This window comes from Zootoca vivipara, chromosome 1 (assembly GCF_963506605.1).
Source record: "Zootoca vivipara chromosome 1, rZooViv1.1, whole genome shotgun sequence".
Lineage (NCBI taxonomy): Eukaryota > Metazoa > Chordata > Lepidosauria > Squamata > Lacertidae > Zootoca > Zootoca vivipara.
The window spans coordinates 51,971,797-51,990,787 of NC_083276.1; the positions used below are offsets into that span (position 1 = coordinate 51,971,797).

The window sequence follows — 18,991 nt, forward strand, 5'->3', positions numbered from 1 at the left end:
AGACACAAATATGTGTGCAAATTTCCTGTTGCAATAAGCAAGATGTTTAGGCTGCAACTCTGCCCTGCAATCCTGAGAGTCAGGCCCATTCAATTTAGTGGAGCCTGCTTGTAGGTAGACATGCATAGGATTGTACTGTAAAGCACTTAACTTTCTCTGGATCCTATATTTATTTATTTTCCTTTCTTTTTAGTACATTTCTACTATGACTTTCAGGGCACATTGCCTTCATAAAGCAGCTTAAGGGCGGTTGAGATTAAAACATAAACACGGATTATTTTTTCAGCCAGAACTCACTCACTTCTGCACCTCTCAGGTGGGTGCCATTGCCATTCTAAGAGAATGAGGGAGGTGTTCATGATGCGTTCCGGCACCTCTTTTTCTAGGAAAATAGCACTGCATATAAACCACCAAAACACAACAATCTCATAAAAACTTCAAAATTAAAAACATAATATAAAATACAATTCAAAATTAAAAGCCTACAGCAGATACAGTATTTATTTAACACAATCCAGAAAACATTTTGTTAAACTATTATTTTAAATGCATTGCTTTAATTGAGATATGAATATAGAAGTGCAATCCAAAGAAATGTAGGCATTCCTAAGATTACAATTCTAGGCATATTTACCAGAAAAATAAAGTTTCTGAAGTAGTGTGTGCATGCACACAAAAGCTTATACCAAGAACAAACTTAGTTGGCCTCTAAGGTGCTACCGGACAATTTTATTTATTTTTTATTTATATATATATTTCTACAGGAAAATAAGTCCTATTGAATGCAGTGGGACTTGCTTTAAAGTAAACATGATTAGAATCAGGCTTGGCAGTCCAAGCCTAAGAAATGTGCAATCCAGTCATAGGTGGGTTTACTCAGAAGTAAGCTTCACTGAGTTTAGTGGGATTGATTTCTGTGTAGATGTTTTTAGGATTACGTACAACCTATGATTGCAATTCTACATACATTCTTATCTGGGATAAAGTCCTGTTAGACTGAATGGGATTTACTTCTGATAGACTTGCATTGATTCTAATAGACATGCCTCTTTGGTTTGCCTGATTTTCTAATGATTGTGCTGCCTCTGACTTCCAAAAGTGCCTCCAGCCATTAAGCAAGTACCCTTCTTCCTGAGGAAGTAGTTCTGAACATGGGTACCTTCTAGGATGTAGGAATCGGCATCAAACAGAATGGGAGTAGAGGGCTGAATTTTCTTTCTACAAAGTGCAGTGTTTCAGAATAGATGTAGGAAATCAAATCACCACCACCACAAAATAATAATTAATAATGGTATTTCAAGAACAGAAATGTGTTGCACAATACTGTAAGCGTGTGCTCAAATTTAGGCTGCAATCCTATATACACCCTATATACACTTACATTGAACATCCTGGGACTTACTTCTGAGTAAGTATGAGTGGCTTTCAATGTTCTTTTATGAAGTATGCATGGGGTGGAATTGGCAATTATTACCAGCTGATTATTTTCCTGAAAAAAGAAACACCACTGGGTTCAGCTTGAAACTGATAATGATTTTTTCCACAGCAGTTTCCATCCTGTTCTGATTTTAACCCTTTTGGGTTCCTAGGCATCACATGCTATTCACATTCCTCGCAGAAATGCTTTCAAAACTCAGGCTGAACTCTCCCTGGTTGGCAAGGACTTCTGTAAACAAGAAGCCCATCCTATTGCATAGAAAATTGAATATGACAGCCCATAACAGTAACAGTCCTTGATACCACTGTTGTCTCCACACTTCAGAAAGTGAGATTACATGGGTCAGCACAGCCAGAAACACACTGCATAGCATACAGGATGATATTGTTTATTCATATATTTATACCTCACTTTTCAAGGAGCTCAGGACAGCTTACATAGTCACTCCTCCTCTTCTATTATCCTCAGCAATTGCCACCCTGATGAGGTGAGTTAGCCTGAGAGATAGAGGCTGGATATAGACACATTTAAAAAAAGTTTCAGGTAAAGATCATGATGGGAAATCATGTGGCTGAAGGATCGAACTCTACAGCGCCATCTGCTGTCACAGTGTTATAATGCATTTATAACACTTTTTTCTTTTACTAATGTAGCTGAATTCAGAGACTAGTCCAAAGTCACCAAGTGAGCTTCATGGCTGAGTGGTGGAGGTTTCCCTGATTCTGACTGAGCATTTTAACCAGCCTAGCATGTTGACACCGAGATGTATGGTATTCCTGAAGGCTGATGCACTTTATGCCATTGCTGAAAATCAGCGAGACAGGAATTTGCAGCTCAGTAGTTGTGCGGAGCCTGGATTTGTTGGAAGCATGGCTTTTCCTGTTATTTAGGTGCCAGATCTCATTCCACTTGTGGAGATGATACTCCATTGCCACCCACTGAGTACAACCTTATCTTACTCATCCCCTGCCATCATTTCTGTTTCCACTTTTGTAGGGGTGGGTGAGTTTTTGTTTTTGTTTTTTGGTGGTAATTTAAAAAATCACAAAGCCTGCTTGGCCAGAAATAGCAGTGAGATTAAAAAAAGGGTGGGGTAGTACATCATGTGAGGCAATGCCTGCATTGTGCCACCTTCAGCTTTATTAAAAAGCATTGGGTTGTATTCAGTGGTGATTTTGCACTTCTGCAGTGGGGGACATCTGCTTTTTTGCTGATCGATGCTTCCTCTTGCAGACTGTGCCATACCCTATTCTGTTCCATGGAGGCCCCCAACATTCAGGCACAGCCTTTTAAGGCACAGGGGGCTATAGTGGGTAGGGAGGATTGAAGAAAAGCAGGTGCCCTGCCTTACCCAAACAGAACTGCCTCAATGGATGCAAGTGCGACTCTAGTTGAAGGTTTAAGATTGGGCATAATTATTCCTTTTCATTTGCAGGCAGGGGAAAGATAGTGTGGAAATTAGAATGGTGCTGATGTATGGCTAATGTAGAAATAGCAATCACACTGTGCTACTTTTGGTCGCCTTTGTATTATTTTCAGCTAGATTATGCAGCCAATGTCTGGAAACCAGGCTCTGTTCCAAAGGATATTAGCTGGTCGAGAAACGCTTTCTGAAGGCCGCTTACTTATATAATTTCAAAGTAATAATACAGATCTGGCACTGCTTCTGTACAGGAATTTGAGGCATACACCCTGTTTATTTGATTAAAAACCCATCTGCACAAGTGCTTTCTTTGTTTCTGGTTTGACACTTCAATGCCAATGCAGGAAAAAAAGTTCCTGTGAATAGCAAGTTGTTTTTTGCCGACACAATGAATCGTGCCATAAAGTCCTACAACGGTGTGGGACCTGAATGCCTGAAACAGGGTCTGCCAGCTTGGCGCCCCTGGATGCATATGTGCCTACAGAGGCTTTCCCTGACTGATGTAGGGTCACTTCTCTGCGCTAAATTCAGAAAGAAGGCTTGAAAGAAGCTTTCTTCTGTAGCCAATAGAATAGGTTATGTGTGTGTGTGTGTGTCGCCCACAACTGCTTCTTAGATATGCAGATGTAGACCCAGACCCAGAAAACTTGGCAATGCCTGGCCTAAGAAACACCTAAAGGCTGTTTTCTCATGTATAAACCTACCCATCAACATATAAAGCATATTTGAAACACACTCTTTTCCTCGAAGTTTTCATAGAATCATAGAGTTGGAAGAGACCACAAGGGCCATCCAGTCCAACCCCCTGCCAAGCAGGAAACACCATCAAAGCATTATTGACATATGCCTGTCAAGCCTCTGTTTAAAGACCTCCAAAGAAGGAGACTCCACCACACTCCTTGGTAGCAAATTCCACTGCCGAACAGCTCTTACTGTCAGGAAGTTCTTCCTAATGTTTAGGTGGAATCTTCTTTCTTGTACTTTGAATCCATTGCTCCGTGTCCGCTTCTCTGGAGCAGCAGAAAACAACCTTTCTCCCTCCTCTATATGACATCCTTTTATACCTATATTTGAACATGGCTATCATATCACCCCTTAACCTTCTCTTCTCCAGGCTAAACATACCCAGCTCCCTAAGCCATTCCTCATATGTATTAAATTATACATATTTAAATACAGATTTTTGTATCCCCCCCTGTAAAGTTACAGTTTGATGCAGAAACAGGGCAGAACACACTTATGCCAAAGTAACATAGGCCAAAAATAATAATCATCAACGTGTGGGGGCAGAAAATTGTTCCATTGTCTTATCTGGATGGTGGTGCCCCCCCCCCCTGTCTGTGTTTCTTCTCTCAGTTTCTTCAAACAACTCTGCTCAGAATCTCCTTAGAGAGAAGCTTTCAGTTCCCCACAGCCACTTCTGAGGGCCTGCAAGGACTGTGCTCCAGGCCTCCCACAGGGGCTGCAAGGGCCACACAATAAGCAAAGAAGCATTGCTTTCTTCACAAATTTGCCGCACCACATTAGTGCAATGAACCAGACATGCCTCGCAGCCCAATCCTAAAAGCGAGGATTTGTCTCATGCGAGGGGATCTGGTGTTTCTAAGCCATTGTGCAAAAGAGCTGGGTGAAAAAGGTTGATGCACACAACTTAAGAAGTGACTGCTTGCATAGTGCCACAGCCTTGACGGTAATGGCATTGCACAAGGAGTCAGGGTGTTGTGCTTGTGCAGCAGTGAGAGTTGAAGTGTGTGCTCCATTGCGTTGCCCAAAGCAGTAATGTGGCCCTGAAGAAAGTGAAGCAGGGGTGGGAACAGCTGGAGATGAGTCAACCATTACATTAGTGTAATCCAACACGTTTGAGAAACTGAATGGTTGGTGCTGTTTTTCTAGAAAAAGAAGTGTCTGAACTCACCATAAACACCTCCCTTGTCCTCTTATAATTGCAATGGAGCCCACCTGAGAGGTGCCAGAATTGAATTCCTATGAATTCTGGCTGAAAAATACTCTGCTTTTTTCCCTGAGAGCCAGTGTGGTGTAGTGGTTAAGAGCGGTAGACTTCTAATCTGGGGAACCGGGTTCACGTCTCTGCTCCTCCACATGCAGCTGCTGGGTGACCTTGGGCTAGTCACACTTCTCTGAAGTCTCTCAGCCCCACTCACCTCACAGAGTGTTTGTTGTGGGGGAGGAAGGGAAAAGAGAATGTTAGCCGCTTTGAGATTCCTTCAGGTAGTGATAAAGCGGGATATCAAATCCAAACTCCTCCTCCTCCTCCTCCTCCTCCTCCTCTTCTTCTTCTTTGAGTGCAAATTGCAATTTGTGCATCATAGATAACAAAACTGTAAGTCAGTTGCTTTTGGAGGGTGAAGTATACAGTATACCCTGGTATTCTGATGGAACATTTCCCCATTACAGTATTCAAGTACTGTAGCATTCTTTCTGTACCTTAAACTCTGTTGCTGATACCTAGTGCTATTTTCTGAGCATAGAAATTAGCATGGGCTTTGAGGGTTGTAGGATTGTTGTTGTTTTACACTCAGTGGGTATATAATTTTTATGACGTAAGTAAACAAAATGGAGTGTTTTTCTCAGGATGCATCCAAGAAAGTGTTTCGGTTTGCCACATGTCACAAGAATAGGCAAGGCAGAAAGGAGAGGAGAACCATTGTAAAGACAATTCTGAATTCCAGGCAACATGTCACTTTGTTTGGATGTATAAACACAGGAAATACAAAAACAGATTTAAGCATCAGTTAGAAAAAGTTTAGCACAGTCCTGAATCAGATGCTGCAACAGACCCTGTTTACCAGGCAAAGCCCTGTTTTCTGACATCTGTCTCTGGTAAATCATTGGCTCTGTTTTGTCCTTATTTTCACTTACCAGTATTTTTTATTTTTTTTTAGAATGCCTTTCTAAAACTTTGTTATTCCGTGTGTAGTTTGCTAGAACCGTTCTTCATCTGGGCTCTGCTCTGCTCACAGATTCTCTAGAGCAGGGGTAGGCAACCTAAGGCCCGGGGGCCAGATGCGGCCCAATCGCCTTCTCAATCCGGTCCACAGACGGTCTGGGAATCAGCGTGTTTTTACATGAGTAGATTGTGTCCTTTTATTTAAAATGCATCTCTGGGTTATTTGTGGGGCCTGCCTGGTGTTTTTACATGAGTAGAATGTGTGCTTTTATTTAAAATGCATCTCTGGGCTATTTGCAGGGCATAGGAATTCATTCATATATATTTTTTCAAAATATAGTCCGGCCCACCACATGGTCTGAGGGACGGTGGACCGGCCCATGGCTGAAAAAGGTTGCTGACCCCTGCTCTAGAAGCTAACATGTATGCGATCCTATACATGTCAGCTCAGAAGTAAACCCCACTGAGTTTACAGGGCTTCCTCTCAAGCAAGTGTGCATAGCTGAGGTGAGGAATCTGTGGCCCTCTGCCTCATTTCATGTTGCCCTCAGCATTGTCTGGTTCTCTAGACATTGTTCTTTCATTCATGGGCTCCGGATTGCGCTTCTGAGAATTGCTTCCACTTCTGCCTCATGTGTATATGAAGAGGTAGAAAAGGGTTGGGTGACATAGATAAAGAAAGAGCTATGCAATCCTGCTGCCTACTCTGCCCCGTTGGGCTCTAGCTCTGCCCTTGGCAGGATCTGCTTTCATCCACCATTGGTAGTGCTCACAGTTGACCTTTCCTGTGGATCACTGGTCCTTCGTAGCGAAAAGCTTTGATGCTTGGGGGGCAGAGTGTGTCATCAAGGTGCTATAGGCCAAAGCCATGCACACCACATAGGCTCTCCTGCATCTCCTGAGCTAGTCTGATACTATCTGGTGCACTATCACATTGCCAGCGTTGAAGGAAGATTCTGGCCAGCTTCTGTACACAGAATTGTGGGAGTGTGCCTGCAGTGGCGTAGCATGGGTTGACAGCACCCAGGGCTGTATGGAGGGAGTGAAGTGGGCAGTTACGCATGCACATTTGACTGCCTAACTGCATCACCCAGGAGACTGCAGCCACAGAGATAAGAAAAACAGAGTCATTCCGTTATCTGGAGAGGTCTCTTCCTGGTTTTCATTGAGAAGTCGTTTTCAATGGAGCCCAGCCACAGAAGCACGCAGCTGTATTGAGGCAGTACCGGGTGTTGAGGTTGGCACCCCTAACAATTTTGCACCCAGGGCAACCACCCCGGTGCCCTCCCACGCTACACCACTGCTTGCATGTGCAAACTCATCCTTCACCCCAGGGTGCAAAATGGGTTGGTTTTGTTAGTACTTAGGCTTGTCAATGCCCATGTATCCAAGTGCTCTGCAGGACACAACCTGCCATTTCACAGCTGCTAAGGTATGTTGCTAACATATTGCAGGGCAATTATGTCTACATTTCTAATGTGTTTTAACCCCCCGAAAATGTTAAAGGACAATCAGCACTTTTTAAAAAAAGGAGGACTATTGCGGCGTCAATGTGTGATGGCTTCCTTATTGAGTATTCATCCTGATTTGCTTGCACAAAGCTTACAGAGTGGTTAGACTTTGTCTGGTCTTCATTGAGGACTCATTCTGATTTGTTTTCCGGGAGTTTATACAGTCATGAGCATTCGTCCTGAATTCATTCTGATTTGCTTGAAGGGTGTTCATAGGTTTCCTGATTAAGCATTCATGCATCCTACACATTTCCCCATTATTTTACTAACTGGGGAAGGTCTGTGGGTTTCGTGTGTCTGTGAATTTGTTGTGCTATGGTGCTAGAACACCTTAATTGTGCAAACCTAAGTTTTTGGTATGTGCTTGATTCCCTGATACAAAATAATGACAGTCTAGCACCTCAAAGGCAGATTAGAGCTGTCAGCAATGTGTAATGGTGAGAGGAGGGAGACTTAGGCCATGGGTGGGATGTGTGAAGAAGGATATTTGTTCAAAAGTAAGTCCTACTGAGTTCAATTAAATGTATTCTTAAATGTGGATTAGACGGCTGCCATGGTTTGGGTTTGTTACCCCCCCCCCCCCATATTGCCATTTATTGCATGGTAAACGCCATCTAGTGGTTGTGCTTCATAATTGCTAAAGATTATTTTTTAAATCGTGTTCCCTGACATTTTTTGGTTCATTATGAATTTCACACATATCATAGGCACAGACTTTGGAAAGGCAATATATGAAGCTAAGCATCAGTGAAACTAGAATTAGCGGGGTGGGGTGGGGGTGGAGAATAGCAATCCTTAGAGATGACTAGAATCTGGAGGCACAGAATAAGAAGCTCTCTTCATTGTCAGGGTAAGTGGCCTGTGAATATGTAAAACAAACAAAATAAGAAATTTAGTCAATTGGCAAGCACTTCTCTCTACAAAACCATGCTCTTCCTGTTCTCTTTGACCTTGTCCCCATTGATACAGGGGCGCCCACATAACAACCTCCCCATCCCAGTGTTGCCCCACTTAATGTCGCCCCAAATCTGAATTGGCAAAACCCCACATTTATAGTGGGAACGGTCTGCAACAAGACAACATTGTGATGGCATCCATATTTTGCTCCAGTGTGGACAAGACGTTTGTCTACATCTTAAAACAAAATATATGCAGCACTTCCAAAGGCATGGCTGGGGTTAAAATCCCATTACCTTTCTGAGCTGAGCATGGTCGAAAATAAGCTGAAATAAGAAGGATTTTGAAGTAATTTTGCCTACTTTATGCATGCTATCTAGAAATACCGAAAGCAAATGTCTCCTGTGTCCTTGTTCTGCAAATAGCTCAGTTTAAATCTTTAGCAAGATTTTTTTTAGTTTTGCTCTCTTCCCCTTCTTCTTGAATTACATGAATCCCGAAATCTTGCATTTTCCTACACTAACCTGAATTGCTCCAAAAAGAAAATTCTTTTTGCCTGCTTTTATCTCCTGGGATCAACAAAGCCTTTTTCAGCTGTAGACATCTAGGCACTAAGAAACAGGGCTGGTCAAATTTAAGTGTGTCTGGCTGAGAAAGGTGATTGCGCAGAGGCGAGACACATGATCTCTCTCACACAAGCATCATTTCAACTCGATTCTTTACATTCCATTCTCTGGGAAACAAGACTAAATGTTAAAAGAGCAGAAAAATCCCTCCTTTTCACAACCTCCTGTGGGGCACCCTTTACGAAAAGCGCAGAGCTGGTCCAGTCATTACCCACCTCTTTCTAGATGCAGTTGCTTTAGAAGGGAGGGTTTAATGAATGCCTTTCTAGAACTTTTTTTGCGCTTAAACATACAACACTTTATACAGATCCCTTGAGCCAGAAATTTCATTGCGTCCAAGTTGTGCTGAAATCAGTCAAACCTATTAGTTGTGACTCACATAAGTCTTATTGATTTCGACAGGACTTGGTTGCGATCGAGGTAGCGCTAGAATGTGTTAATCCTACACATCATTGGAAATGATGCATCTTTTAAAACAGGTGCCTTAGGAGAGATAGGTAGCACAATGAAGCAAACGACTGTAAAAGGACTCCTACACAGCAAGAGCTTCCAATACAGTCTTGTTGCCTCAATGAGCTACTGGCTTCAATGGCAACCTTGTACACATGATGAAAGTTTTATTAGCCTGCTGAAGAAATCTAGTAGCTCACACTTTCCAGATGCTCTCTCATGCTATGAAATATCCCCATAAAGACCTGCTCCTGGCGATTTCCTTAATCCCAGAAGAACACACACCATTGCTCCTCCTTTGAACTCCGAAAAGTATTCTTTAATCTCTCCTTTTCTCCCTCCTGCACTCACACAGAACCAGATTTTCAAAAGAACTTTGTTTCCTTTCAGATGTCAAAATAAGGGTCATACTGTATATTTTAACCACAGCCCCCTCACCCACACCCCTCCAAACCAGGGAACCCAACGGCTTCTGATCAGTTCTACTACGTACAGTCAGGTTATCAAAAGAGTTTAGGAGCTGAATTTTGTTAGGGGGTATTGCTCCCCCTCCACAAATAAAATTTGTCTCCAGGCCATCTTATGCATCAGCTTTCAAAAGAAATCAGTGTCCAGAACAAAGGCGAGATTGACAGAAGATCTCATAAACTCACACATGGGAATCAGTGTAGAATGAAACATCTCCCCTTTCACGCTTCTCTCAGTTTTACCGACAGATGGATTGGTTTTATTTCTTTATTCCACCTTTCCTCCAATGAGATCTTCAGGGCCATGACTACCTTACCTGGCAGCAGTAGTCTGATTGCAGCAGTAGTGCTGGGTGGCTGGAAGGGGACCATTTAAATTTCCCACAGTGCTCCCGAATGACACTACATCGGGGACATTAAAGCCACTTGGGAAAATGGAAAGGAAGGCCCAGTGGCGGGGAGTACTGGCAGCTGCTGAAGGATGCCAACCCAGTATAGCACCATGACCTCCTTCAAGGAAAGGCAGGATACAAATGCAATAAATATCTCCGCATTGCAATGATGCACATTACACCAGTGTTTCCTAACACAATCAGGTAAAGTGAGGACGACATACATGTGTAGAGGCATCTTTAAACACCTGTGGTCTTCCCTCTGGGGAAGTTGTTTGTGGTGGAGTCCCTAGACCACATGCATATGTGCAGATGTATGTCATCCTCCCTCACTTTATGTATTTGCCAAGCAGCTTGGAAACATAGCCTAGGAACATGCAACAAACATGTTTTAGGAGGTGGGTTAATTCTGATGGAGTCAATGGGAACTTTGGTGGGATTGTGCCTTATATAAAGAGAAACCATTCCCTATTTGCAGAGTTGGCCTCTCCAAATTACGTTATTCAACCCATTTATTTATTTAGCTGCCCCCCCTCCCAAATACCAGTTTGCCTTCAAAGTGTTCTGCATGAAATGCATCAACATGCTGCTAGTCCTCAAACACTTCAAATCAGAGAGCCAAGACAATGTCTCAGCTGATACCAGAGGCTTAATGTTATCTTGGCCTGATTACTTGCAGTGGAGATTTATATATATTGCTGAAAGCTCTTGGCTCATCTTTGCTCTGTAGATTGTTCCACAGCCAATGAAGTTAGACCAGGCCAATAATTACCCCCCCCCCCCGGTGTGTTGTGGATGCATTTATTTTCTTCCTTTCTGTAATAATTCTTTTATACCCGTCCATGATGAGCTCTCTCTCCTCTACTGGCAAGAGCAAGCGAGCAGAGAGCTATGTGGAACAAAAGTTGGCAGATGACAGTCACCCCCCCCCTCGTCTGCTATTGTTCTTTTTCCTCTCTGTTTCCAGCTTTTTGGAGAGAATGCATATGGCTCCAAGTTCAGATGGAGTCTTCCTGTAAATGCTGTTGTACAATTAAGGGCTTAGCAGGCATGACAAATTCAGGAGGGCCATAAACAGGGATATGAATTTGGAAAATGCCAATGTAATGGTTGCCAGATTAGAAACTTGAAGATAAATCATTCTTTTCTTTTTCATAGCTCCAGTTCAGTATGCTTTATAGGTAATACAAGATGTCCACATGTCCACATACCGTAATATGCTTGCACAACACAGTACATGGGTTACATCAGCAGACCCTTCAAGTGTCCCTATTTTCCAGGGACGTCCCTGATTTAGAGAAGCCACCCCAGTTTCTGATTTGATCCCGGAATGTCCCACTTTTCCTTAGGATGTCCCTATTTTCATTAGAGAAATGTTGTGCGGGTATGGAGCTATCCAACCCTGAGTTGTCTGAAGGCAATCCTGTATAGGCTAGGTTTTTTTTTAAAAAAAAAAGTTTAATGTTTTATTATGTTTTTATATATGTTGGAAGCTGCCCAGAGTGGCTGGGGCAACCCAGTAAGATGTGTGGGGTATAAATAGTAAAATTATCATTGTGGAATGGGACGTCCCTATTTTCATTGGAGAAATGTTGGAGGCTATGCATCAGCCTCCAACCTCTTCAGTTGGTGGGACACAAGCCACCTCAGGTGGCTCAAAACCCAGAAATGGGCTGCCATTGTTGTTGTTTTTCTTTAGAAGCCTGAGATGAGACAGGACCTTTTTGCTGAAGTAGAGGACAATGCCTTTTTCAGGAAGAAGGTCCAACCCTCATATGATTCCTAGAAACCACTGATGTTTTGTGAACAATATAATGAACAGATGAATTAGATATGTATTCTGGATATATGCACAGAGGTTTTGAAACGGGTGTGTGTGTGTGTGTGTGTGTGTGTGAGAGAGAGAGAGAGAGAGAGAGAGAGACCTACGAACAGCATCTGGCTTGCAGGATGGCTTTGTTCAGCCCCTGAGGGAGAAAGCAACAAAGGAGGAAAGCAGCTGTATTCATCGAAGGAGGATACAAGTCAGTCTTTATAACGGGACAGCATTTGTACTCCCTGGGCACTTCAGATCTGAGCAAAAGCTAGTTGAGGAGTCAAGGAGAAACGTTGTTCCAGAAACTACAGGGGGACTGACAAGTAGCACCTGCAACAAAATGTTGCAGTGTGGAATGCTCCTGGTTCGGAATTCCTGCCCCTCTGCTCCATTCCATTCTTTTTTTTTAACTTAAAATTTTGTTTTTTTATTTGTGAACTGAATAGATATTTATTCCCAAGCCATCAGTTTCTGCTTCTTCAGTTTCTTTTGAGATATCTTCTTTTGAGCAACTTCCTCTTCTGGCTTAGGGACAATTTGCTCCTTCTCTGTGAGGATCATCTCAATGTGGCAAGGAGAACTCATGTAGGGGTTAATGCGACCATGAGCCCTGTAGGTTCGCCTGCGCATTTTGGGAGCTTTGTTAACCTGAATGTGCTCAATTACCAGAGAGTCTACATCCAGACCCTGGGGGTGGGGGATACAAAATTCTCATTACAACCCCATAACAAAATAGCTTTACCTAGTTCAAAGTGAATCACTAACATTCCTAAACCACATCTGAAAAGTCAACTAGAATTGTTTTCTGTCTACCACCCTCTGTCACTGAGTCAGCACTCTGTGGCTACTGAGCACGCTCAGTTCTCCTTGGGCTGTTTCAGGATTCTTTCCCCCCCCAAAAAGATTTCAGTACTCCTGCATGCTTTTGGGTTCTCCCTTGCCTGCTGATACCTCCCCATTGTGCATAGGTGGTGCAGTTTTGGCTGCATAAGCAATGGCACTCGCAGCCCAAACACTGAAAATGCAGGGAAAGAGTTTCACCAAGAGCAGGTGAATACATTATTACATCTTCCTCCACAGAGCCTTTCACTGGTGCATGGTCTAGCAGCTAGAGAAGGGGTGAGGAATTAGGGCAAACCTCACCCACCTTTCCAGGGCCTGATGTCATATATGAAACCAAGCTGTGTCCAAAGGAGGAAGAATCAGGAGTGCATTCTAAATGTGCTCCTGATTCTTCCAAAACATGATGCTTGCATTTATTTGGCACCCTTTTCTTCTCATGGTGACAGAAAAAGTCACAAAATTCAAAATGCACCAAATTTCCCCCACTAATATAGAATCAGAAGAATCAGAAATGCACTTGGGGTGTGTGTGTGTGTGTGTGTGCTACTGCTTATTCCTTTTCAGCCCTTGCTTGAACTTTCCATGACTTGATATCTTACAATGCCAGGTGATTGACAGGTGGGTGGTTCCATCCATATGACACAAGTGTCCCTCAGAGGGTTTGATCCAGTTCCCCTGGGCTAGAGGGTCAGGCTTGGAGCAGGGAGAGCCAGGTTCAGATCCCCCTCATCAATGAAGCTGACTTTATGACTTTGGGACATCTTTTTTAGCTTAACCTTCTTCACGGGGCTGTAATAAGGATAAAGGAGGGGGGAGTAGCTTGTGGACAGCTCCTTAAGGGAAAAGGGAGAAAAGGCTTGCACCTGCATATCAGCAACCCTGCTTTGCTTTTGTGTATTCAGGAAAGGGATCCACAGCCCAGCACAGTCTTATGCATGTTTACCTGGAAGAAATCCCCATTGTTCTTAGTGGAGCTTACTTCCAGATATGTCTGTGAATAGAATTGTGACCTAGGTTTGTTTCCCCAAATCCAAAATTTACTTAATCAGCAGCTCATTGAGTTTTTGCTGTCTTGCCCAATGCAGTGTTGACTGAATTCACACATTACACTAATAGATGGATGGACTTAGGCAGACTGTCAGTTTAATTGCATGCTGAAGTGCTACATGTATCCAACGGCTTCAGACTTGAATGTTGATTTGAGGCTGTTGTGTTTCCATCTCCGCCAATGGTTCATTAGATGTCCTTGGGAAAAACCATCAGAAATTTGAGAATACCAGTGACCTATCTCCCAGAGCTGGTGCAAAATATGAAGACTGTAAAGTTCTTTTCCTTTATAACATTTTACACAAACACTGCTTTTCTTTGAACAGTTGGTGCATACGTCATATTACAAAATATTTTTAAAATGCCCTTCAGTATCCAAAGTAACATTTCCTGGGATTAAGCCCTCCTCGACACAGTGCAGTTTACTTCTGCCTATTTATGCATAGGATTGCATTGAAAAGTTCCCTTAGGATCTAGTTGGATGGGGGGGGTTGGACCCTGGGCCTAGTTACTTAACAGGCTCCTTTAAATCATGCCGTTGCCATGTTTCCAATGGCTTTGATATATCTTTCTATTTAAGGCTTTTCATCCCTTTCACTTTCCTGACACTCTGCTTCCTGTCTCCTGGGTAGACCGCAATGCAAACTTCACCAAAACATCCCGTATCCACTGTCTGCTGAACCACTGCGAGACATTCCACAAAGTTATATGCACTTTATAAGGCTGAAGCACACAAAGACCAAACTTTGCAAGCTGAACTTCTGGAATTCGGTAGCAAAAGCAAACGTTCGTTGAAGCATTGTTCATTGTTGACTATGAAATACCTGACAAGTGTTATGATTGGTTCCAAACCATTACCCAATTTCAGATGACAGTTCCTGGGTGAAATCTAATGAATGCACAGCATGAGGGGGCTGGATTATCATCAGAATTACACAAGGTTTGCTTCCAGTGGCAGAGGCAGTATGCCTCAGAATACCAATTGCTGGGAATCGCAAGGGAGGAGAGTAATGTTTCACTCATGTCCAGCTTGAAAGCTTCCCATGGGTACCTGGCTGGCCACTAAGGAGAATAGGATGCTGAACTAAATGCCCTTTGATGTGATCTAACAGGGTTCTTGTGTTCTTTGGGGAAAACAGCAGAAATGAAAGACTTAAGATACCTGACCTCTTCCTCCCCCTCCATCCCAATGGTTAGAGATGGCAGTTTGCGCAGTTTCTTAGACAAAATAAGAAAATGTGGGCAGCGGGGTGGGAAGACATGCGATTGACGTCATGTGCTGTTGTTGTTGTTTTGTTCATTCATTTTAAATGCTCACGCCCCTCCATCATTGTTGAAACCGCTCACAGCAGCTAACAATAAAAACAAGCTGAACCAAAACCATAAAGTGCAACAGCAATAAAAATTGGCAAGAAATAGGGACCGAAAATTCATACAACCAGCAAAATTAAACCAAGAGAAAACAATGCTAAGTTGTAAGCCAAAGCAGAAGGCATCAATTCAACCATAATGTAGATATGCTACCCCTTTAAAGTTGTGCTTCCCTTGTCCCAGGAATTTTTTTTTAAAAAAATTTGTGGGCAGGGGAAATTGTCATTTTAATATGTAACATGACAATGACAACTTCCATTTAAAGAACTGTAGCTTTTTTTTAAAAAAAGAGCAATTTAAGAATATGACCCTCTGAAAAGTTTAGTGAATAAGGCAGTGCAGTTGAACAACAAAAGCCTCAGTTGGAAGTGCCCCCAAAAGTTTTCTCTTTAAAGACTTTCCCTAACTGAGGGTGGATTTTTCATCAGCACAATCACCCTATAATTACTTAAGTGATCTTGAAAGAAAAAGCCTATAGGATGTTTGAAGAGTTAAGTTTTAGAACTTTGTATTATGGACTAGAGTTGGACTCCACCCCACAGACTTTCCTTTGCTCTGCTTTTCAGTTTTAGGTGCTTTCTCTACTCAGCGCCAGCAACCAAGAAGCATGTTTGTTTGCCTGCACTAAGAAGTAGGAGTTAGTTTATTCTGCAGGTTATTATGATGAGTAGAGCAAGGCTGGGTGTTTATTGCTAAAGGATGAAATAGAAATAACTTAAAAGTGATCTGAAGAAATCTACCCAAAGTTACTCTTTATTCTTTAAAAGTAAATTGATTGATACAATCATAACAGCTATTTTCTTATTCTTTTTCTGGCGTACTCAATAACAAAGGATAAAAACATCCCTAGAGGAAAAGAAACAACGGTTTGTACACTAATGATAGCTGGCCGGCCACCTATTTGCAATTCAGACCTCCAACTCTGTGGCTGACACCCAAGGGAGAGGAGGGAGCAAGCACCCCATCCTACACATCACTTGCCCCCCCCACTGTAATCTTTCTCCCCATTGCTAGACCCAAGTGATTGCTTGAAGGAAAGGCCGTTATCTTATAGAAATGATCTTCTTTCTTCATCTTTGGCGATCACTCATAGCCGAGTAAGATTGTCTTCCATAAACACGGTTTTAACAATGGGTCCATAAGTGACTGTGGAGGCCAATTGTGGATCCACATGTCCTTCCACAGTGGGGACATTGGTTTCCGGGCAGGAGTTGATCATGATGTGGATTTGCCAAGAGTGCCTTCCTCTTAGCATGTTTCTCCCTTGCGTCCTGAGTTTGAGTGTGTTCAAAGCCCATGACACCTTTGGTAAAGCCTGTTCTCCAACTGGAGCGCTCACAGGCCAGTGTATCCCAGTTGTCAGTGTTTATACTACATTTTAAAAGATTTGCCTTGAGACAGTCTTTAAACCTCTTTTGTGGACCACCAGCATTACGCTTTCCATTTTTAAGTTCGGAATAGAGTAGTTGCTTTGGAAGACAATCATCAGGCATCCGCACAACATGACCAGTTCAACAAAGTTGATGTTGAAGAACCATTGCTTCAACACTGGTGATCTTTGCTTCTTCCGGTACACTGATATTAGTTCTCCTGTCTTCCCAAGTGTAAAAATAACTGGGTCATGAACTGGAAGTTAAATTAAGGCCATAGTCAGTGCTATTTTTCTAGAAAATGAGAGACCAGAACTCACCATGAACGCCTCCCTTGTTCTCTTATAATGACAATGGGACCCACCTGAGAAGTGCCGGAACTGAGTTCCAATGAGTTCTGGCTGATAAAAGCCCTAGCCGTAATCCTGTTTACTTGAAAATTTAACTCCATAAAAATCAATAGGAGTAACTTTAGGTTAAAATGCATTTGCAATAGTGGCATTAACTTAAAATATACCATTATTCCTCTTTCAGAAATGTGGCATGTGAGACAAAGCTTATCTACCACAAAAAGTGCATTTTGCACATTATGTGACACCTTCCCTCATGTATATTTTATGGTGTAGCCACTATCTTCTTTTTAAAAAAAATTAATATTTTTATTGGTTTTACAGCTTTATATTTCATCATCATCATATATTCACATATTTAAAAAACACAAACAATACATCCCCAATATTCCCCCTTCCCCCCATCCTACGGCTTCCCCCAACTTCCCCATCTGGTTTTTTTTAAGTACATTTGTTAGTTCTGCGCTGTTCTATAACCTTACTTGATAGTCTCCATTGTAATCATCTTATATTCCTCCTTCTGAACCAAATCATTAACTTTTTATATTGTTTTGTTTTTTTCTCAATTGTAAGTGTAACACTATCCTGTTCCAAGCTGACTAGAGCCCTGAACATTGCTATTAGGTGCTGGGGATAGGTTTTGCTGTAGCGGGTTGCCACGAGTAGGATATGTAATCATATAATGTCTGCTTCGTTGAAGAAGGGACACAACCAAATATGGGCAGAGGACGTGCTAAATTGGCTGAAGGAGGAAGAACAGAACCGCTAGACTTGTAGGGCTGAAATCATATACACACTTAACTGTGAGAATACCCCACGGTATCTACATGCACAGGATTGCAAGTTACACCACTGCATTCTTTCATGTATGGGTTAATTTGACCTGCACCACAACATCTGTGTGAAAGATCCATTTCCTTTATATTTGAACATTTTGGATTCCCCCCCCCCCCCGCTTCCTCACACTTAGGCTGTGTGAACAAGATAGCACTGTGCAATGTGATTGCATTTGCAGAATAAAAAGTAGAATGCATGGTCTCTAATAAACGAAACACCATGTGTAAGCATATATAATATATATGTATGGTATCCCCCTTATCGTCAGTTACACGCCCTTCAGTAATCTGCTTCAGCACAGGAAACCACAGCCGAACTAGCAAGACAAATTCAAATCCCTGACAGCATGGAATCTAGAGCTAATCTTCCTTAAGTCATTAAAACAGAATCCTTTTATTTATTTTATAGGTCTCCAGCTGCTTCCTTCACCTTTCATATATGGCCTAAGCCAAATGGTCGGCCTTCCTCGCTTCTTAAAAGTTCTTCCTCCTGACTCGCCTCTTTCTCCGTCCTTCCTTATCTTCCCATCTCAACCCTTCCCTTCTTCCTTTCCACACTGGTGTAAATCCAGCTCAGCCTCATTCATTTTATCCACAGCTTTATGTTTCCTTTCTCTCCTTCCCTGCTCCCGTTTCCCCCACCACCACATACACAGCTAAAGAGAGTTCTCTGGGAGAGGCCGAGCTGCAGCCAGGCTCAGATCCTGCCGGGATGGATGGCAGTTACCTCAGCGTGAAAGAGACCGGAGTGAAGGTATCCCAGGAGAGGGCGAGTAGCAACCTCCCCAGCCCGATGGACAAGACTGACTCTGAGAGCAACAAGGGCAAGAAGAGGCGGAACCGCACCACCTTCACCAGCTATCAGCTGGAAGAGCTGGAAAAGGTCTTTCAGAAGACCCACTACCCAGATGTCTATGCCAGGGAGCAGTTAGCCATGAGGACAGATCTCACTGAAGCCCGAGTTCAGGTAAGAACTGAAACTAGGCGGTCGAGTTCAGGAAAACCAGAATGCCCTCAAGGCTCCCCCCCCCTTTTACATTTACTGCTGCTTATGATGTTCTGTGATGGAATTTTCTGAAAATCTCGACGTTGAGCTTATATGCACAGATTTTGTTTTAATTCTTGTTTTGTTCTGCTAAGAATATGAAAAATTCTTGCATAATAAATACAGTGGTACCTTGGTACTCGAACGGCTTGGCTCCCAAACAAATTGGCTACTGAACGCTGCAAACCCGGAAGTAAGGGT

The 18,991-nt window shown here is 42.7% G+C and overlaps 1 protein-coding gene across 1 annotated transcript in view; it reads left to right on the top strand.

The window, feature by feature from the left end:
* The window catches only part of ALX4 (ALX homeobox 4), a 58,001-nt gene that overhangs the window by 15,087 nt on the left and 23,923 nt on the right, over nucleotides 1–18,991 (top strand). Inside the window, exon 2 of the mRNA XM_060274708.1 lies at nucleotides 18,402–18,712. Within this exon, the coding sequence (XP_060130691.1) occupies nucleotides 18,402–18,712 (311 nt within the window). The remainder of the gene's footprint in view (nucleotides 1–18,401; nucleotides 18,713–18,991) is intronic.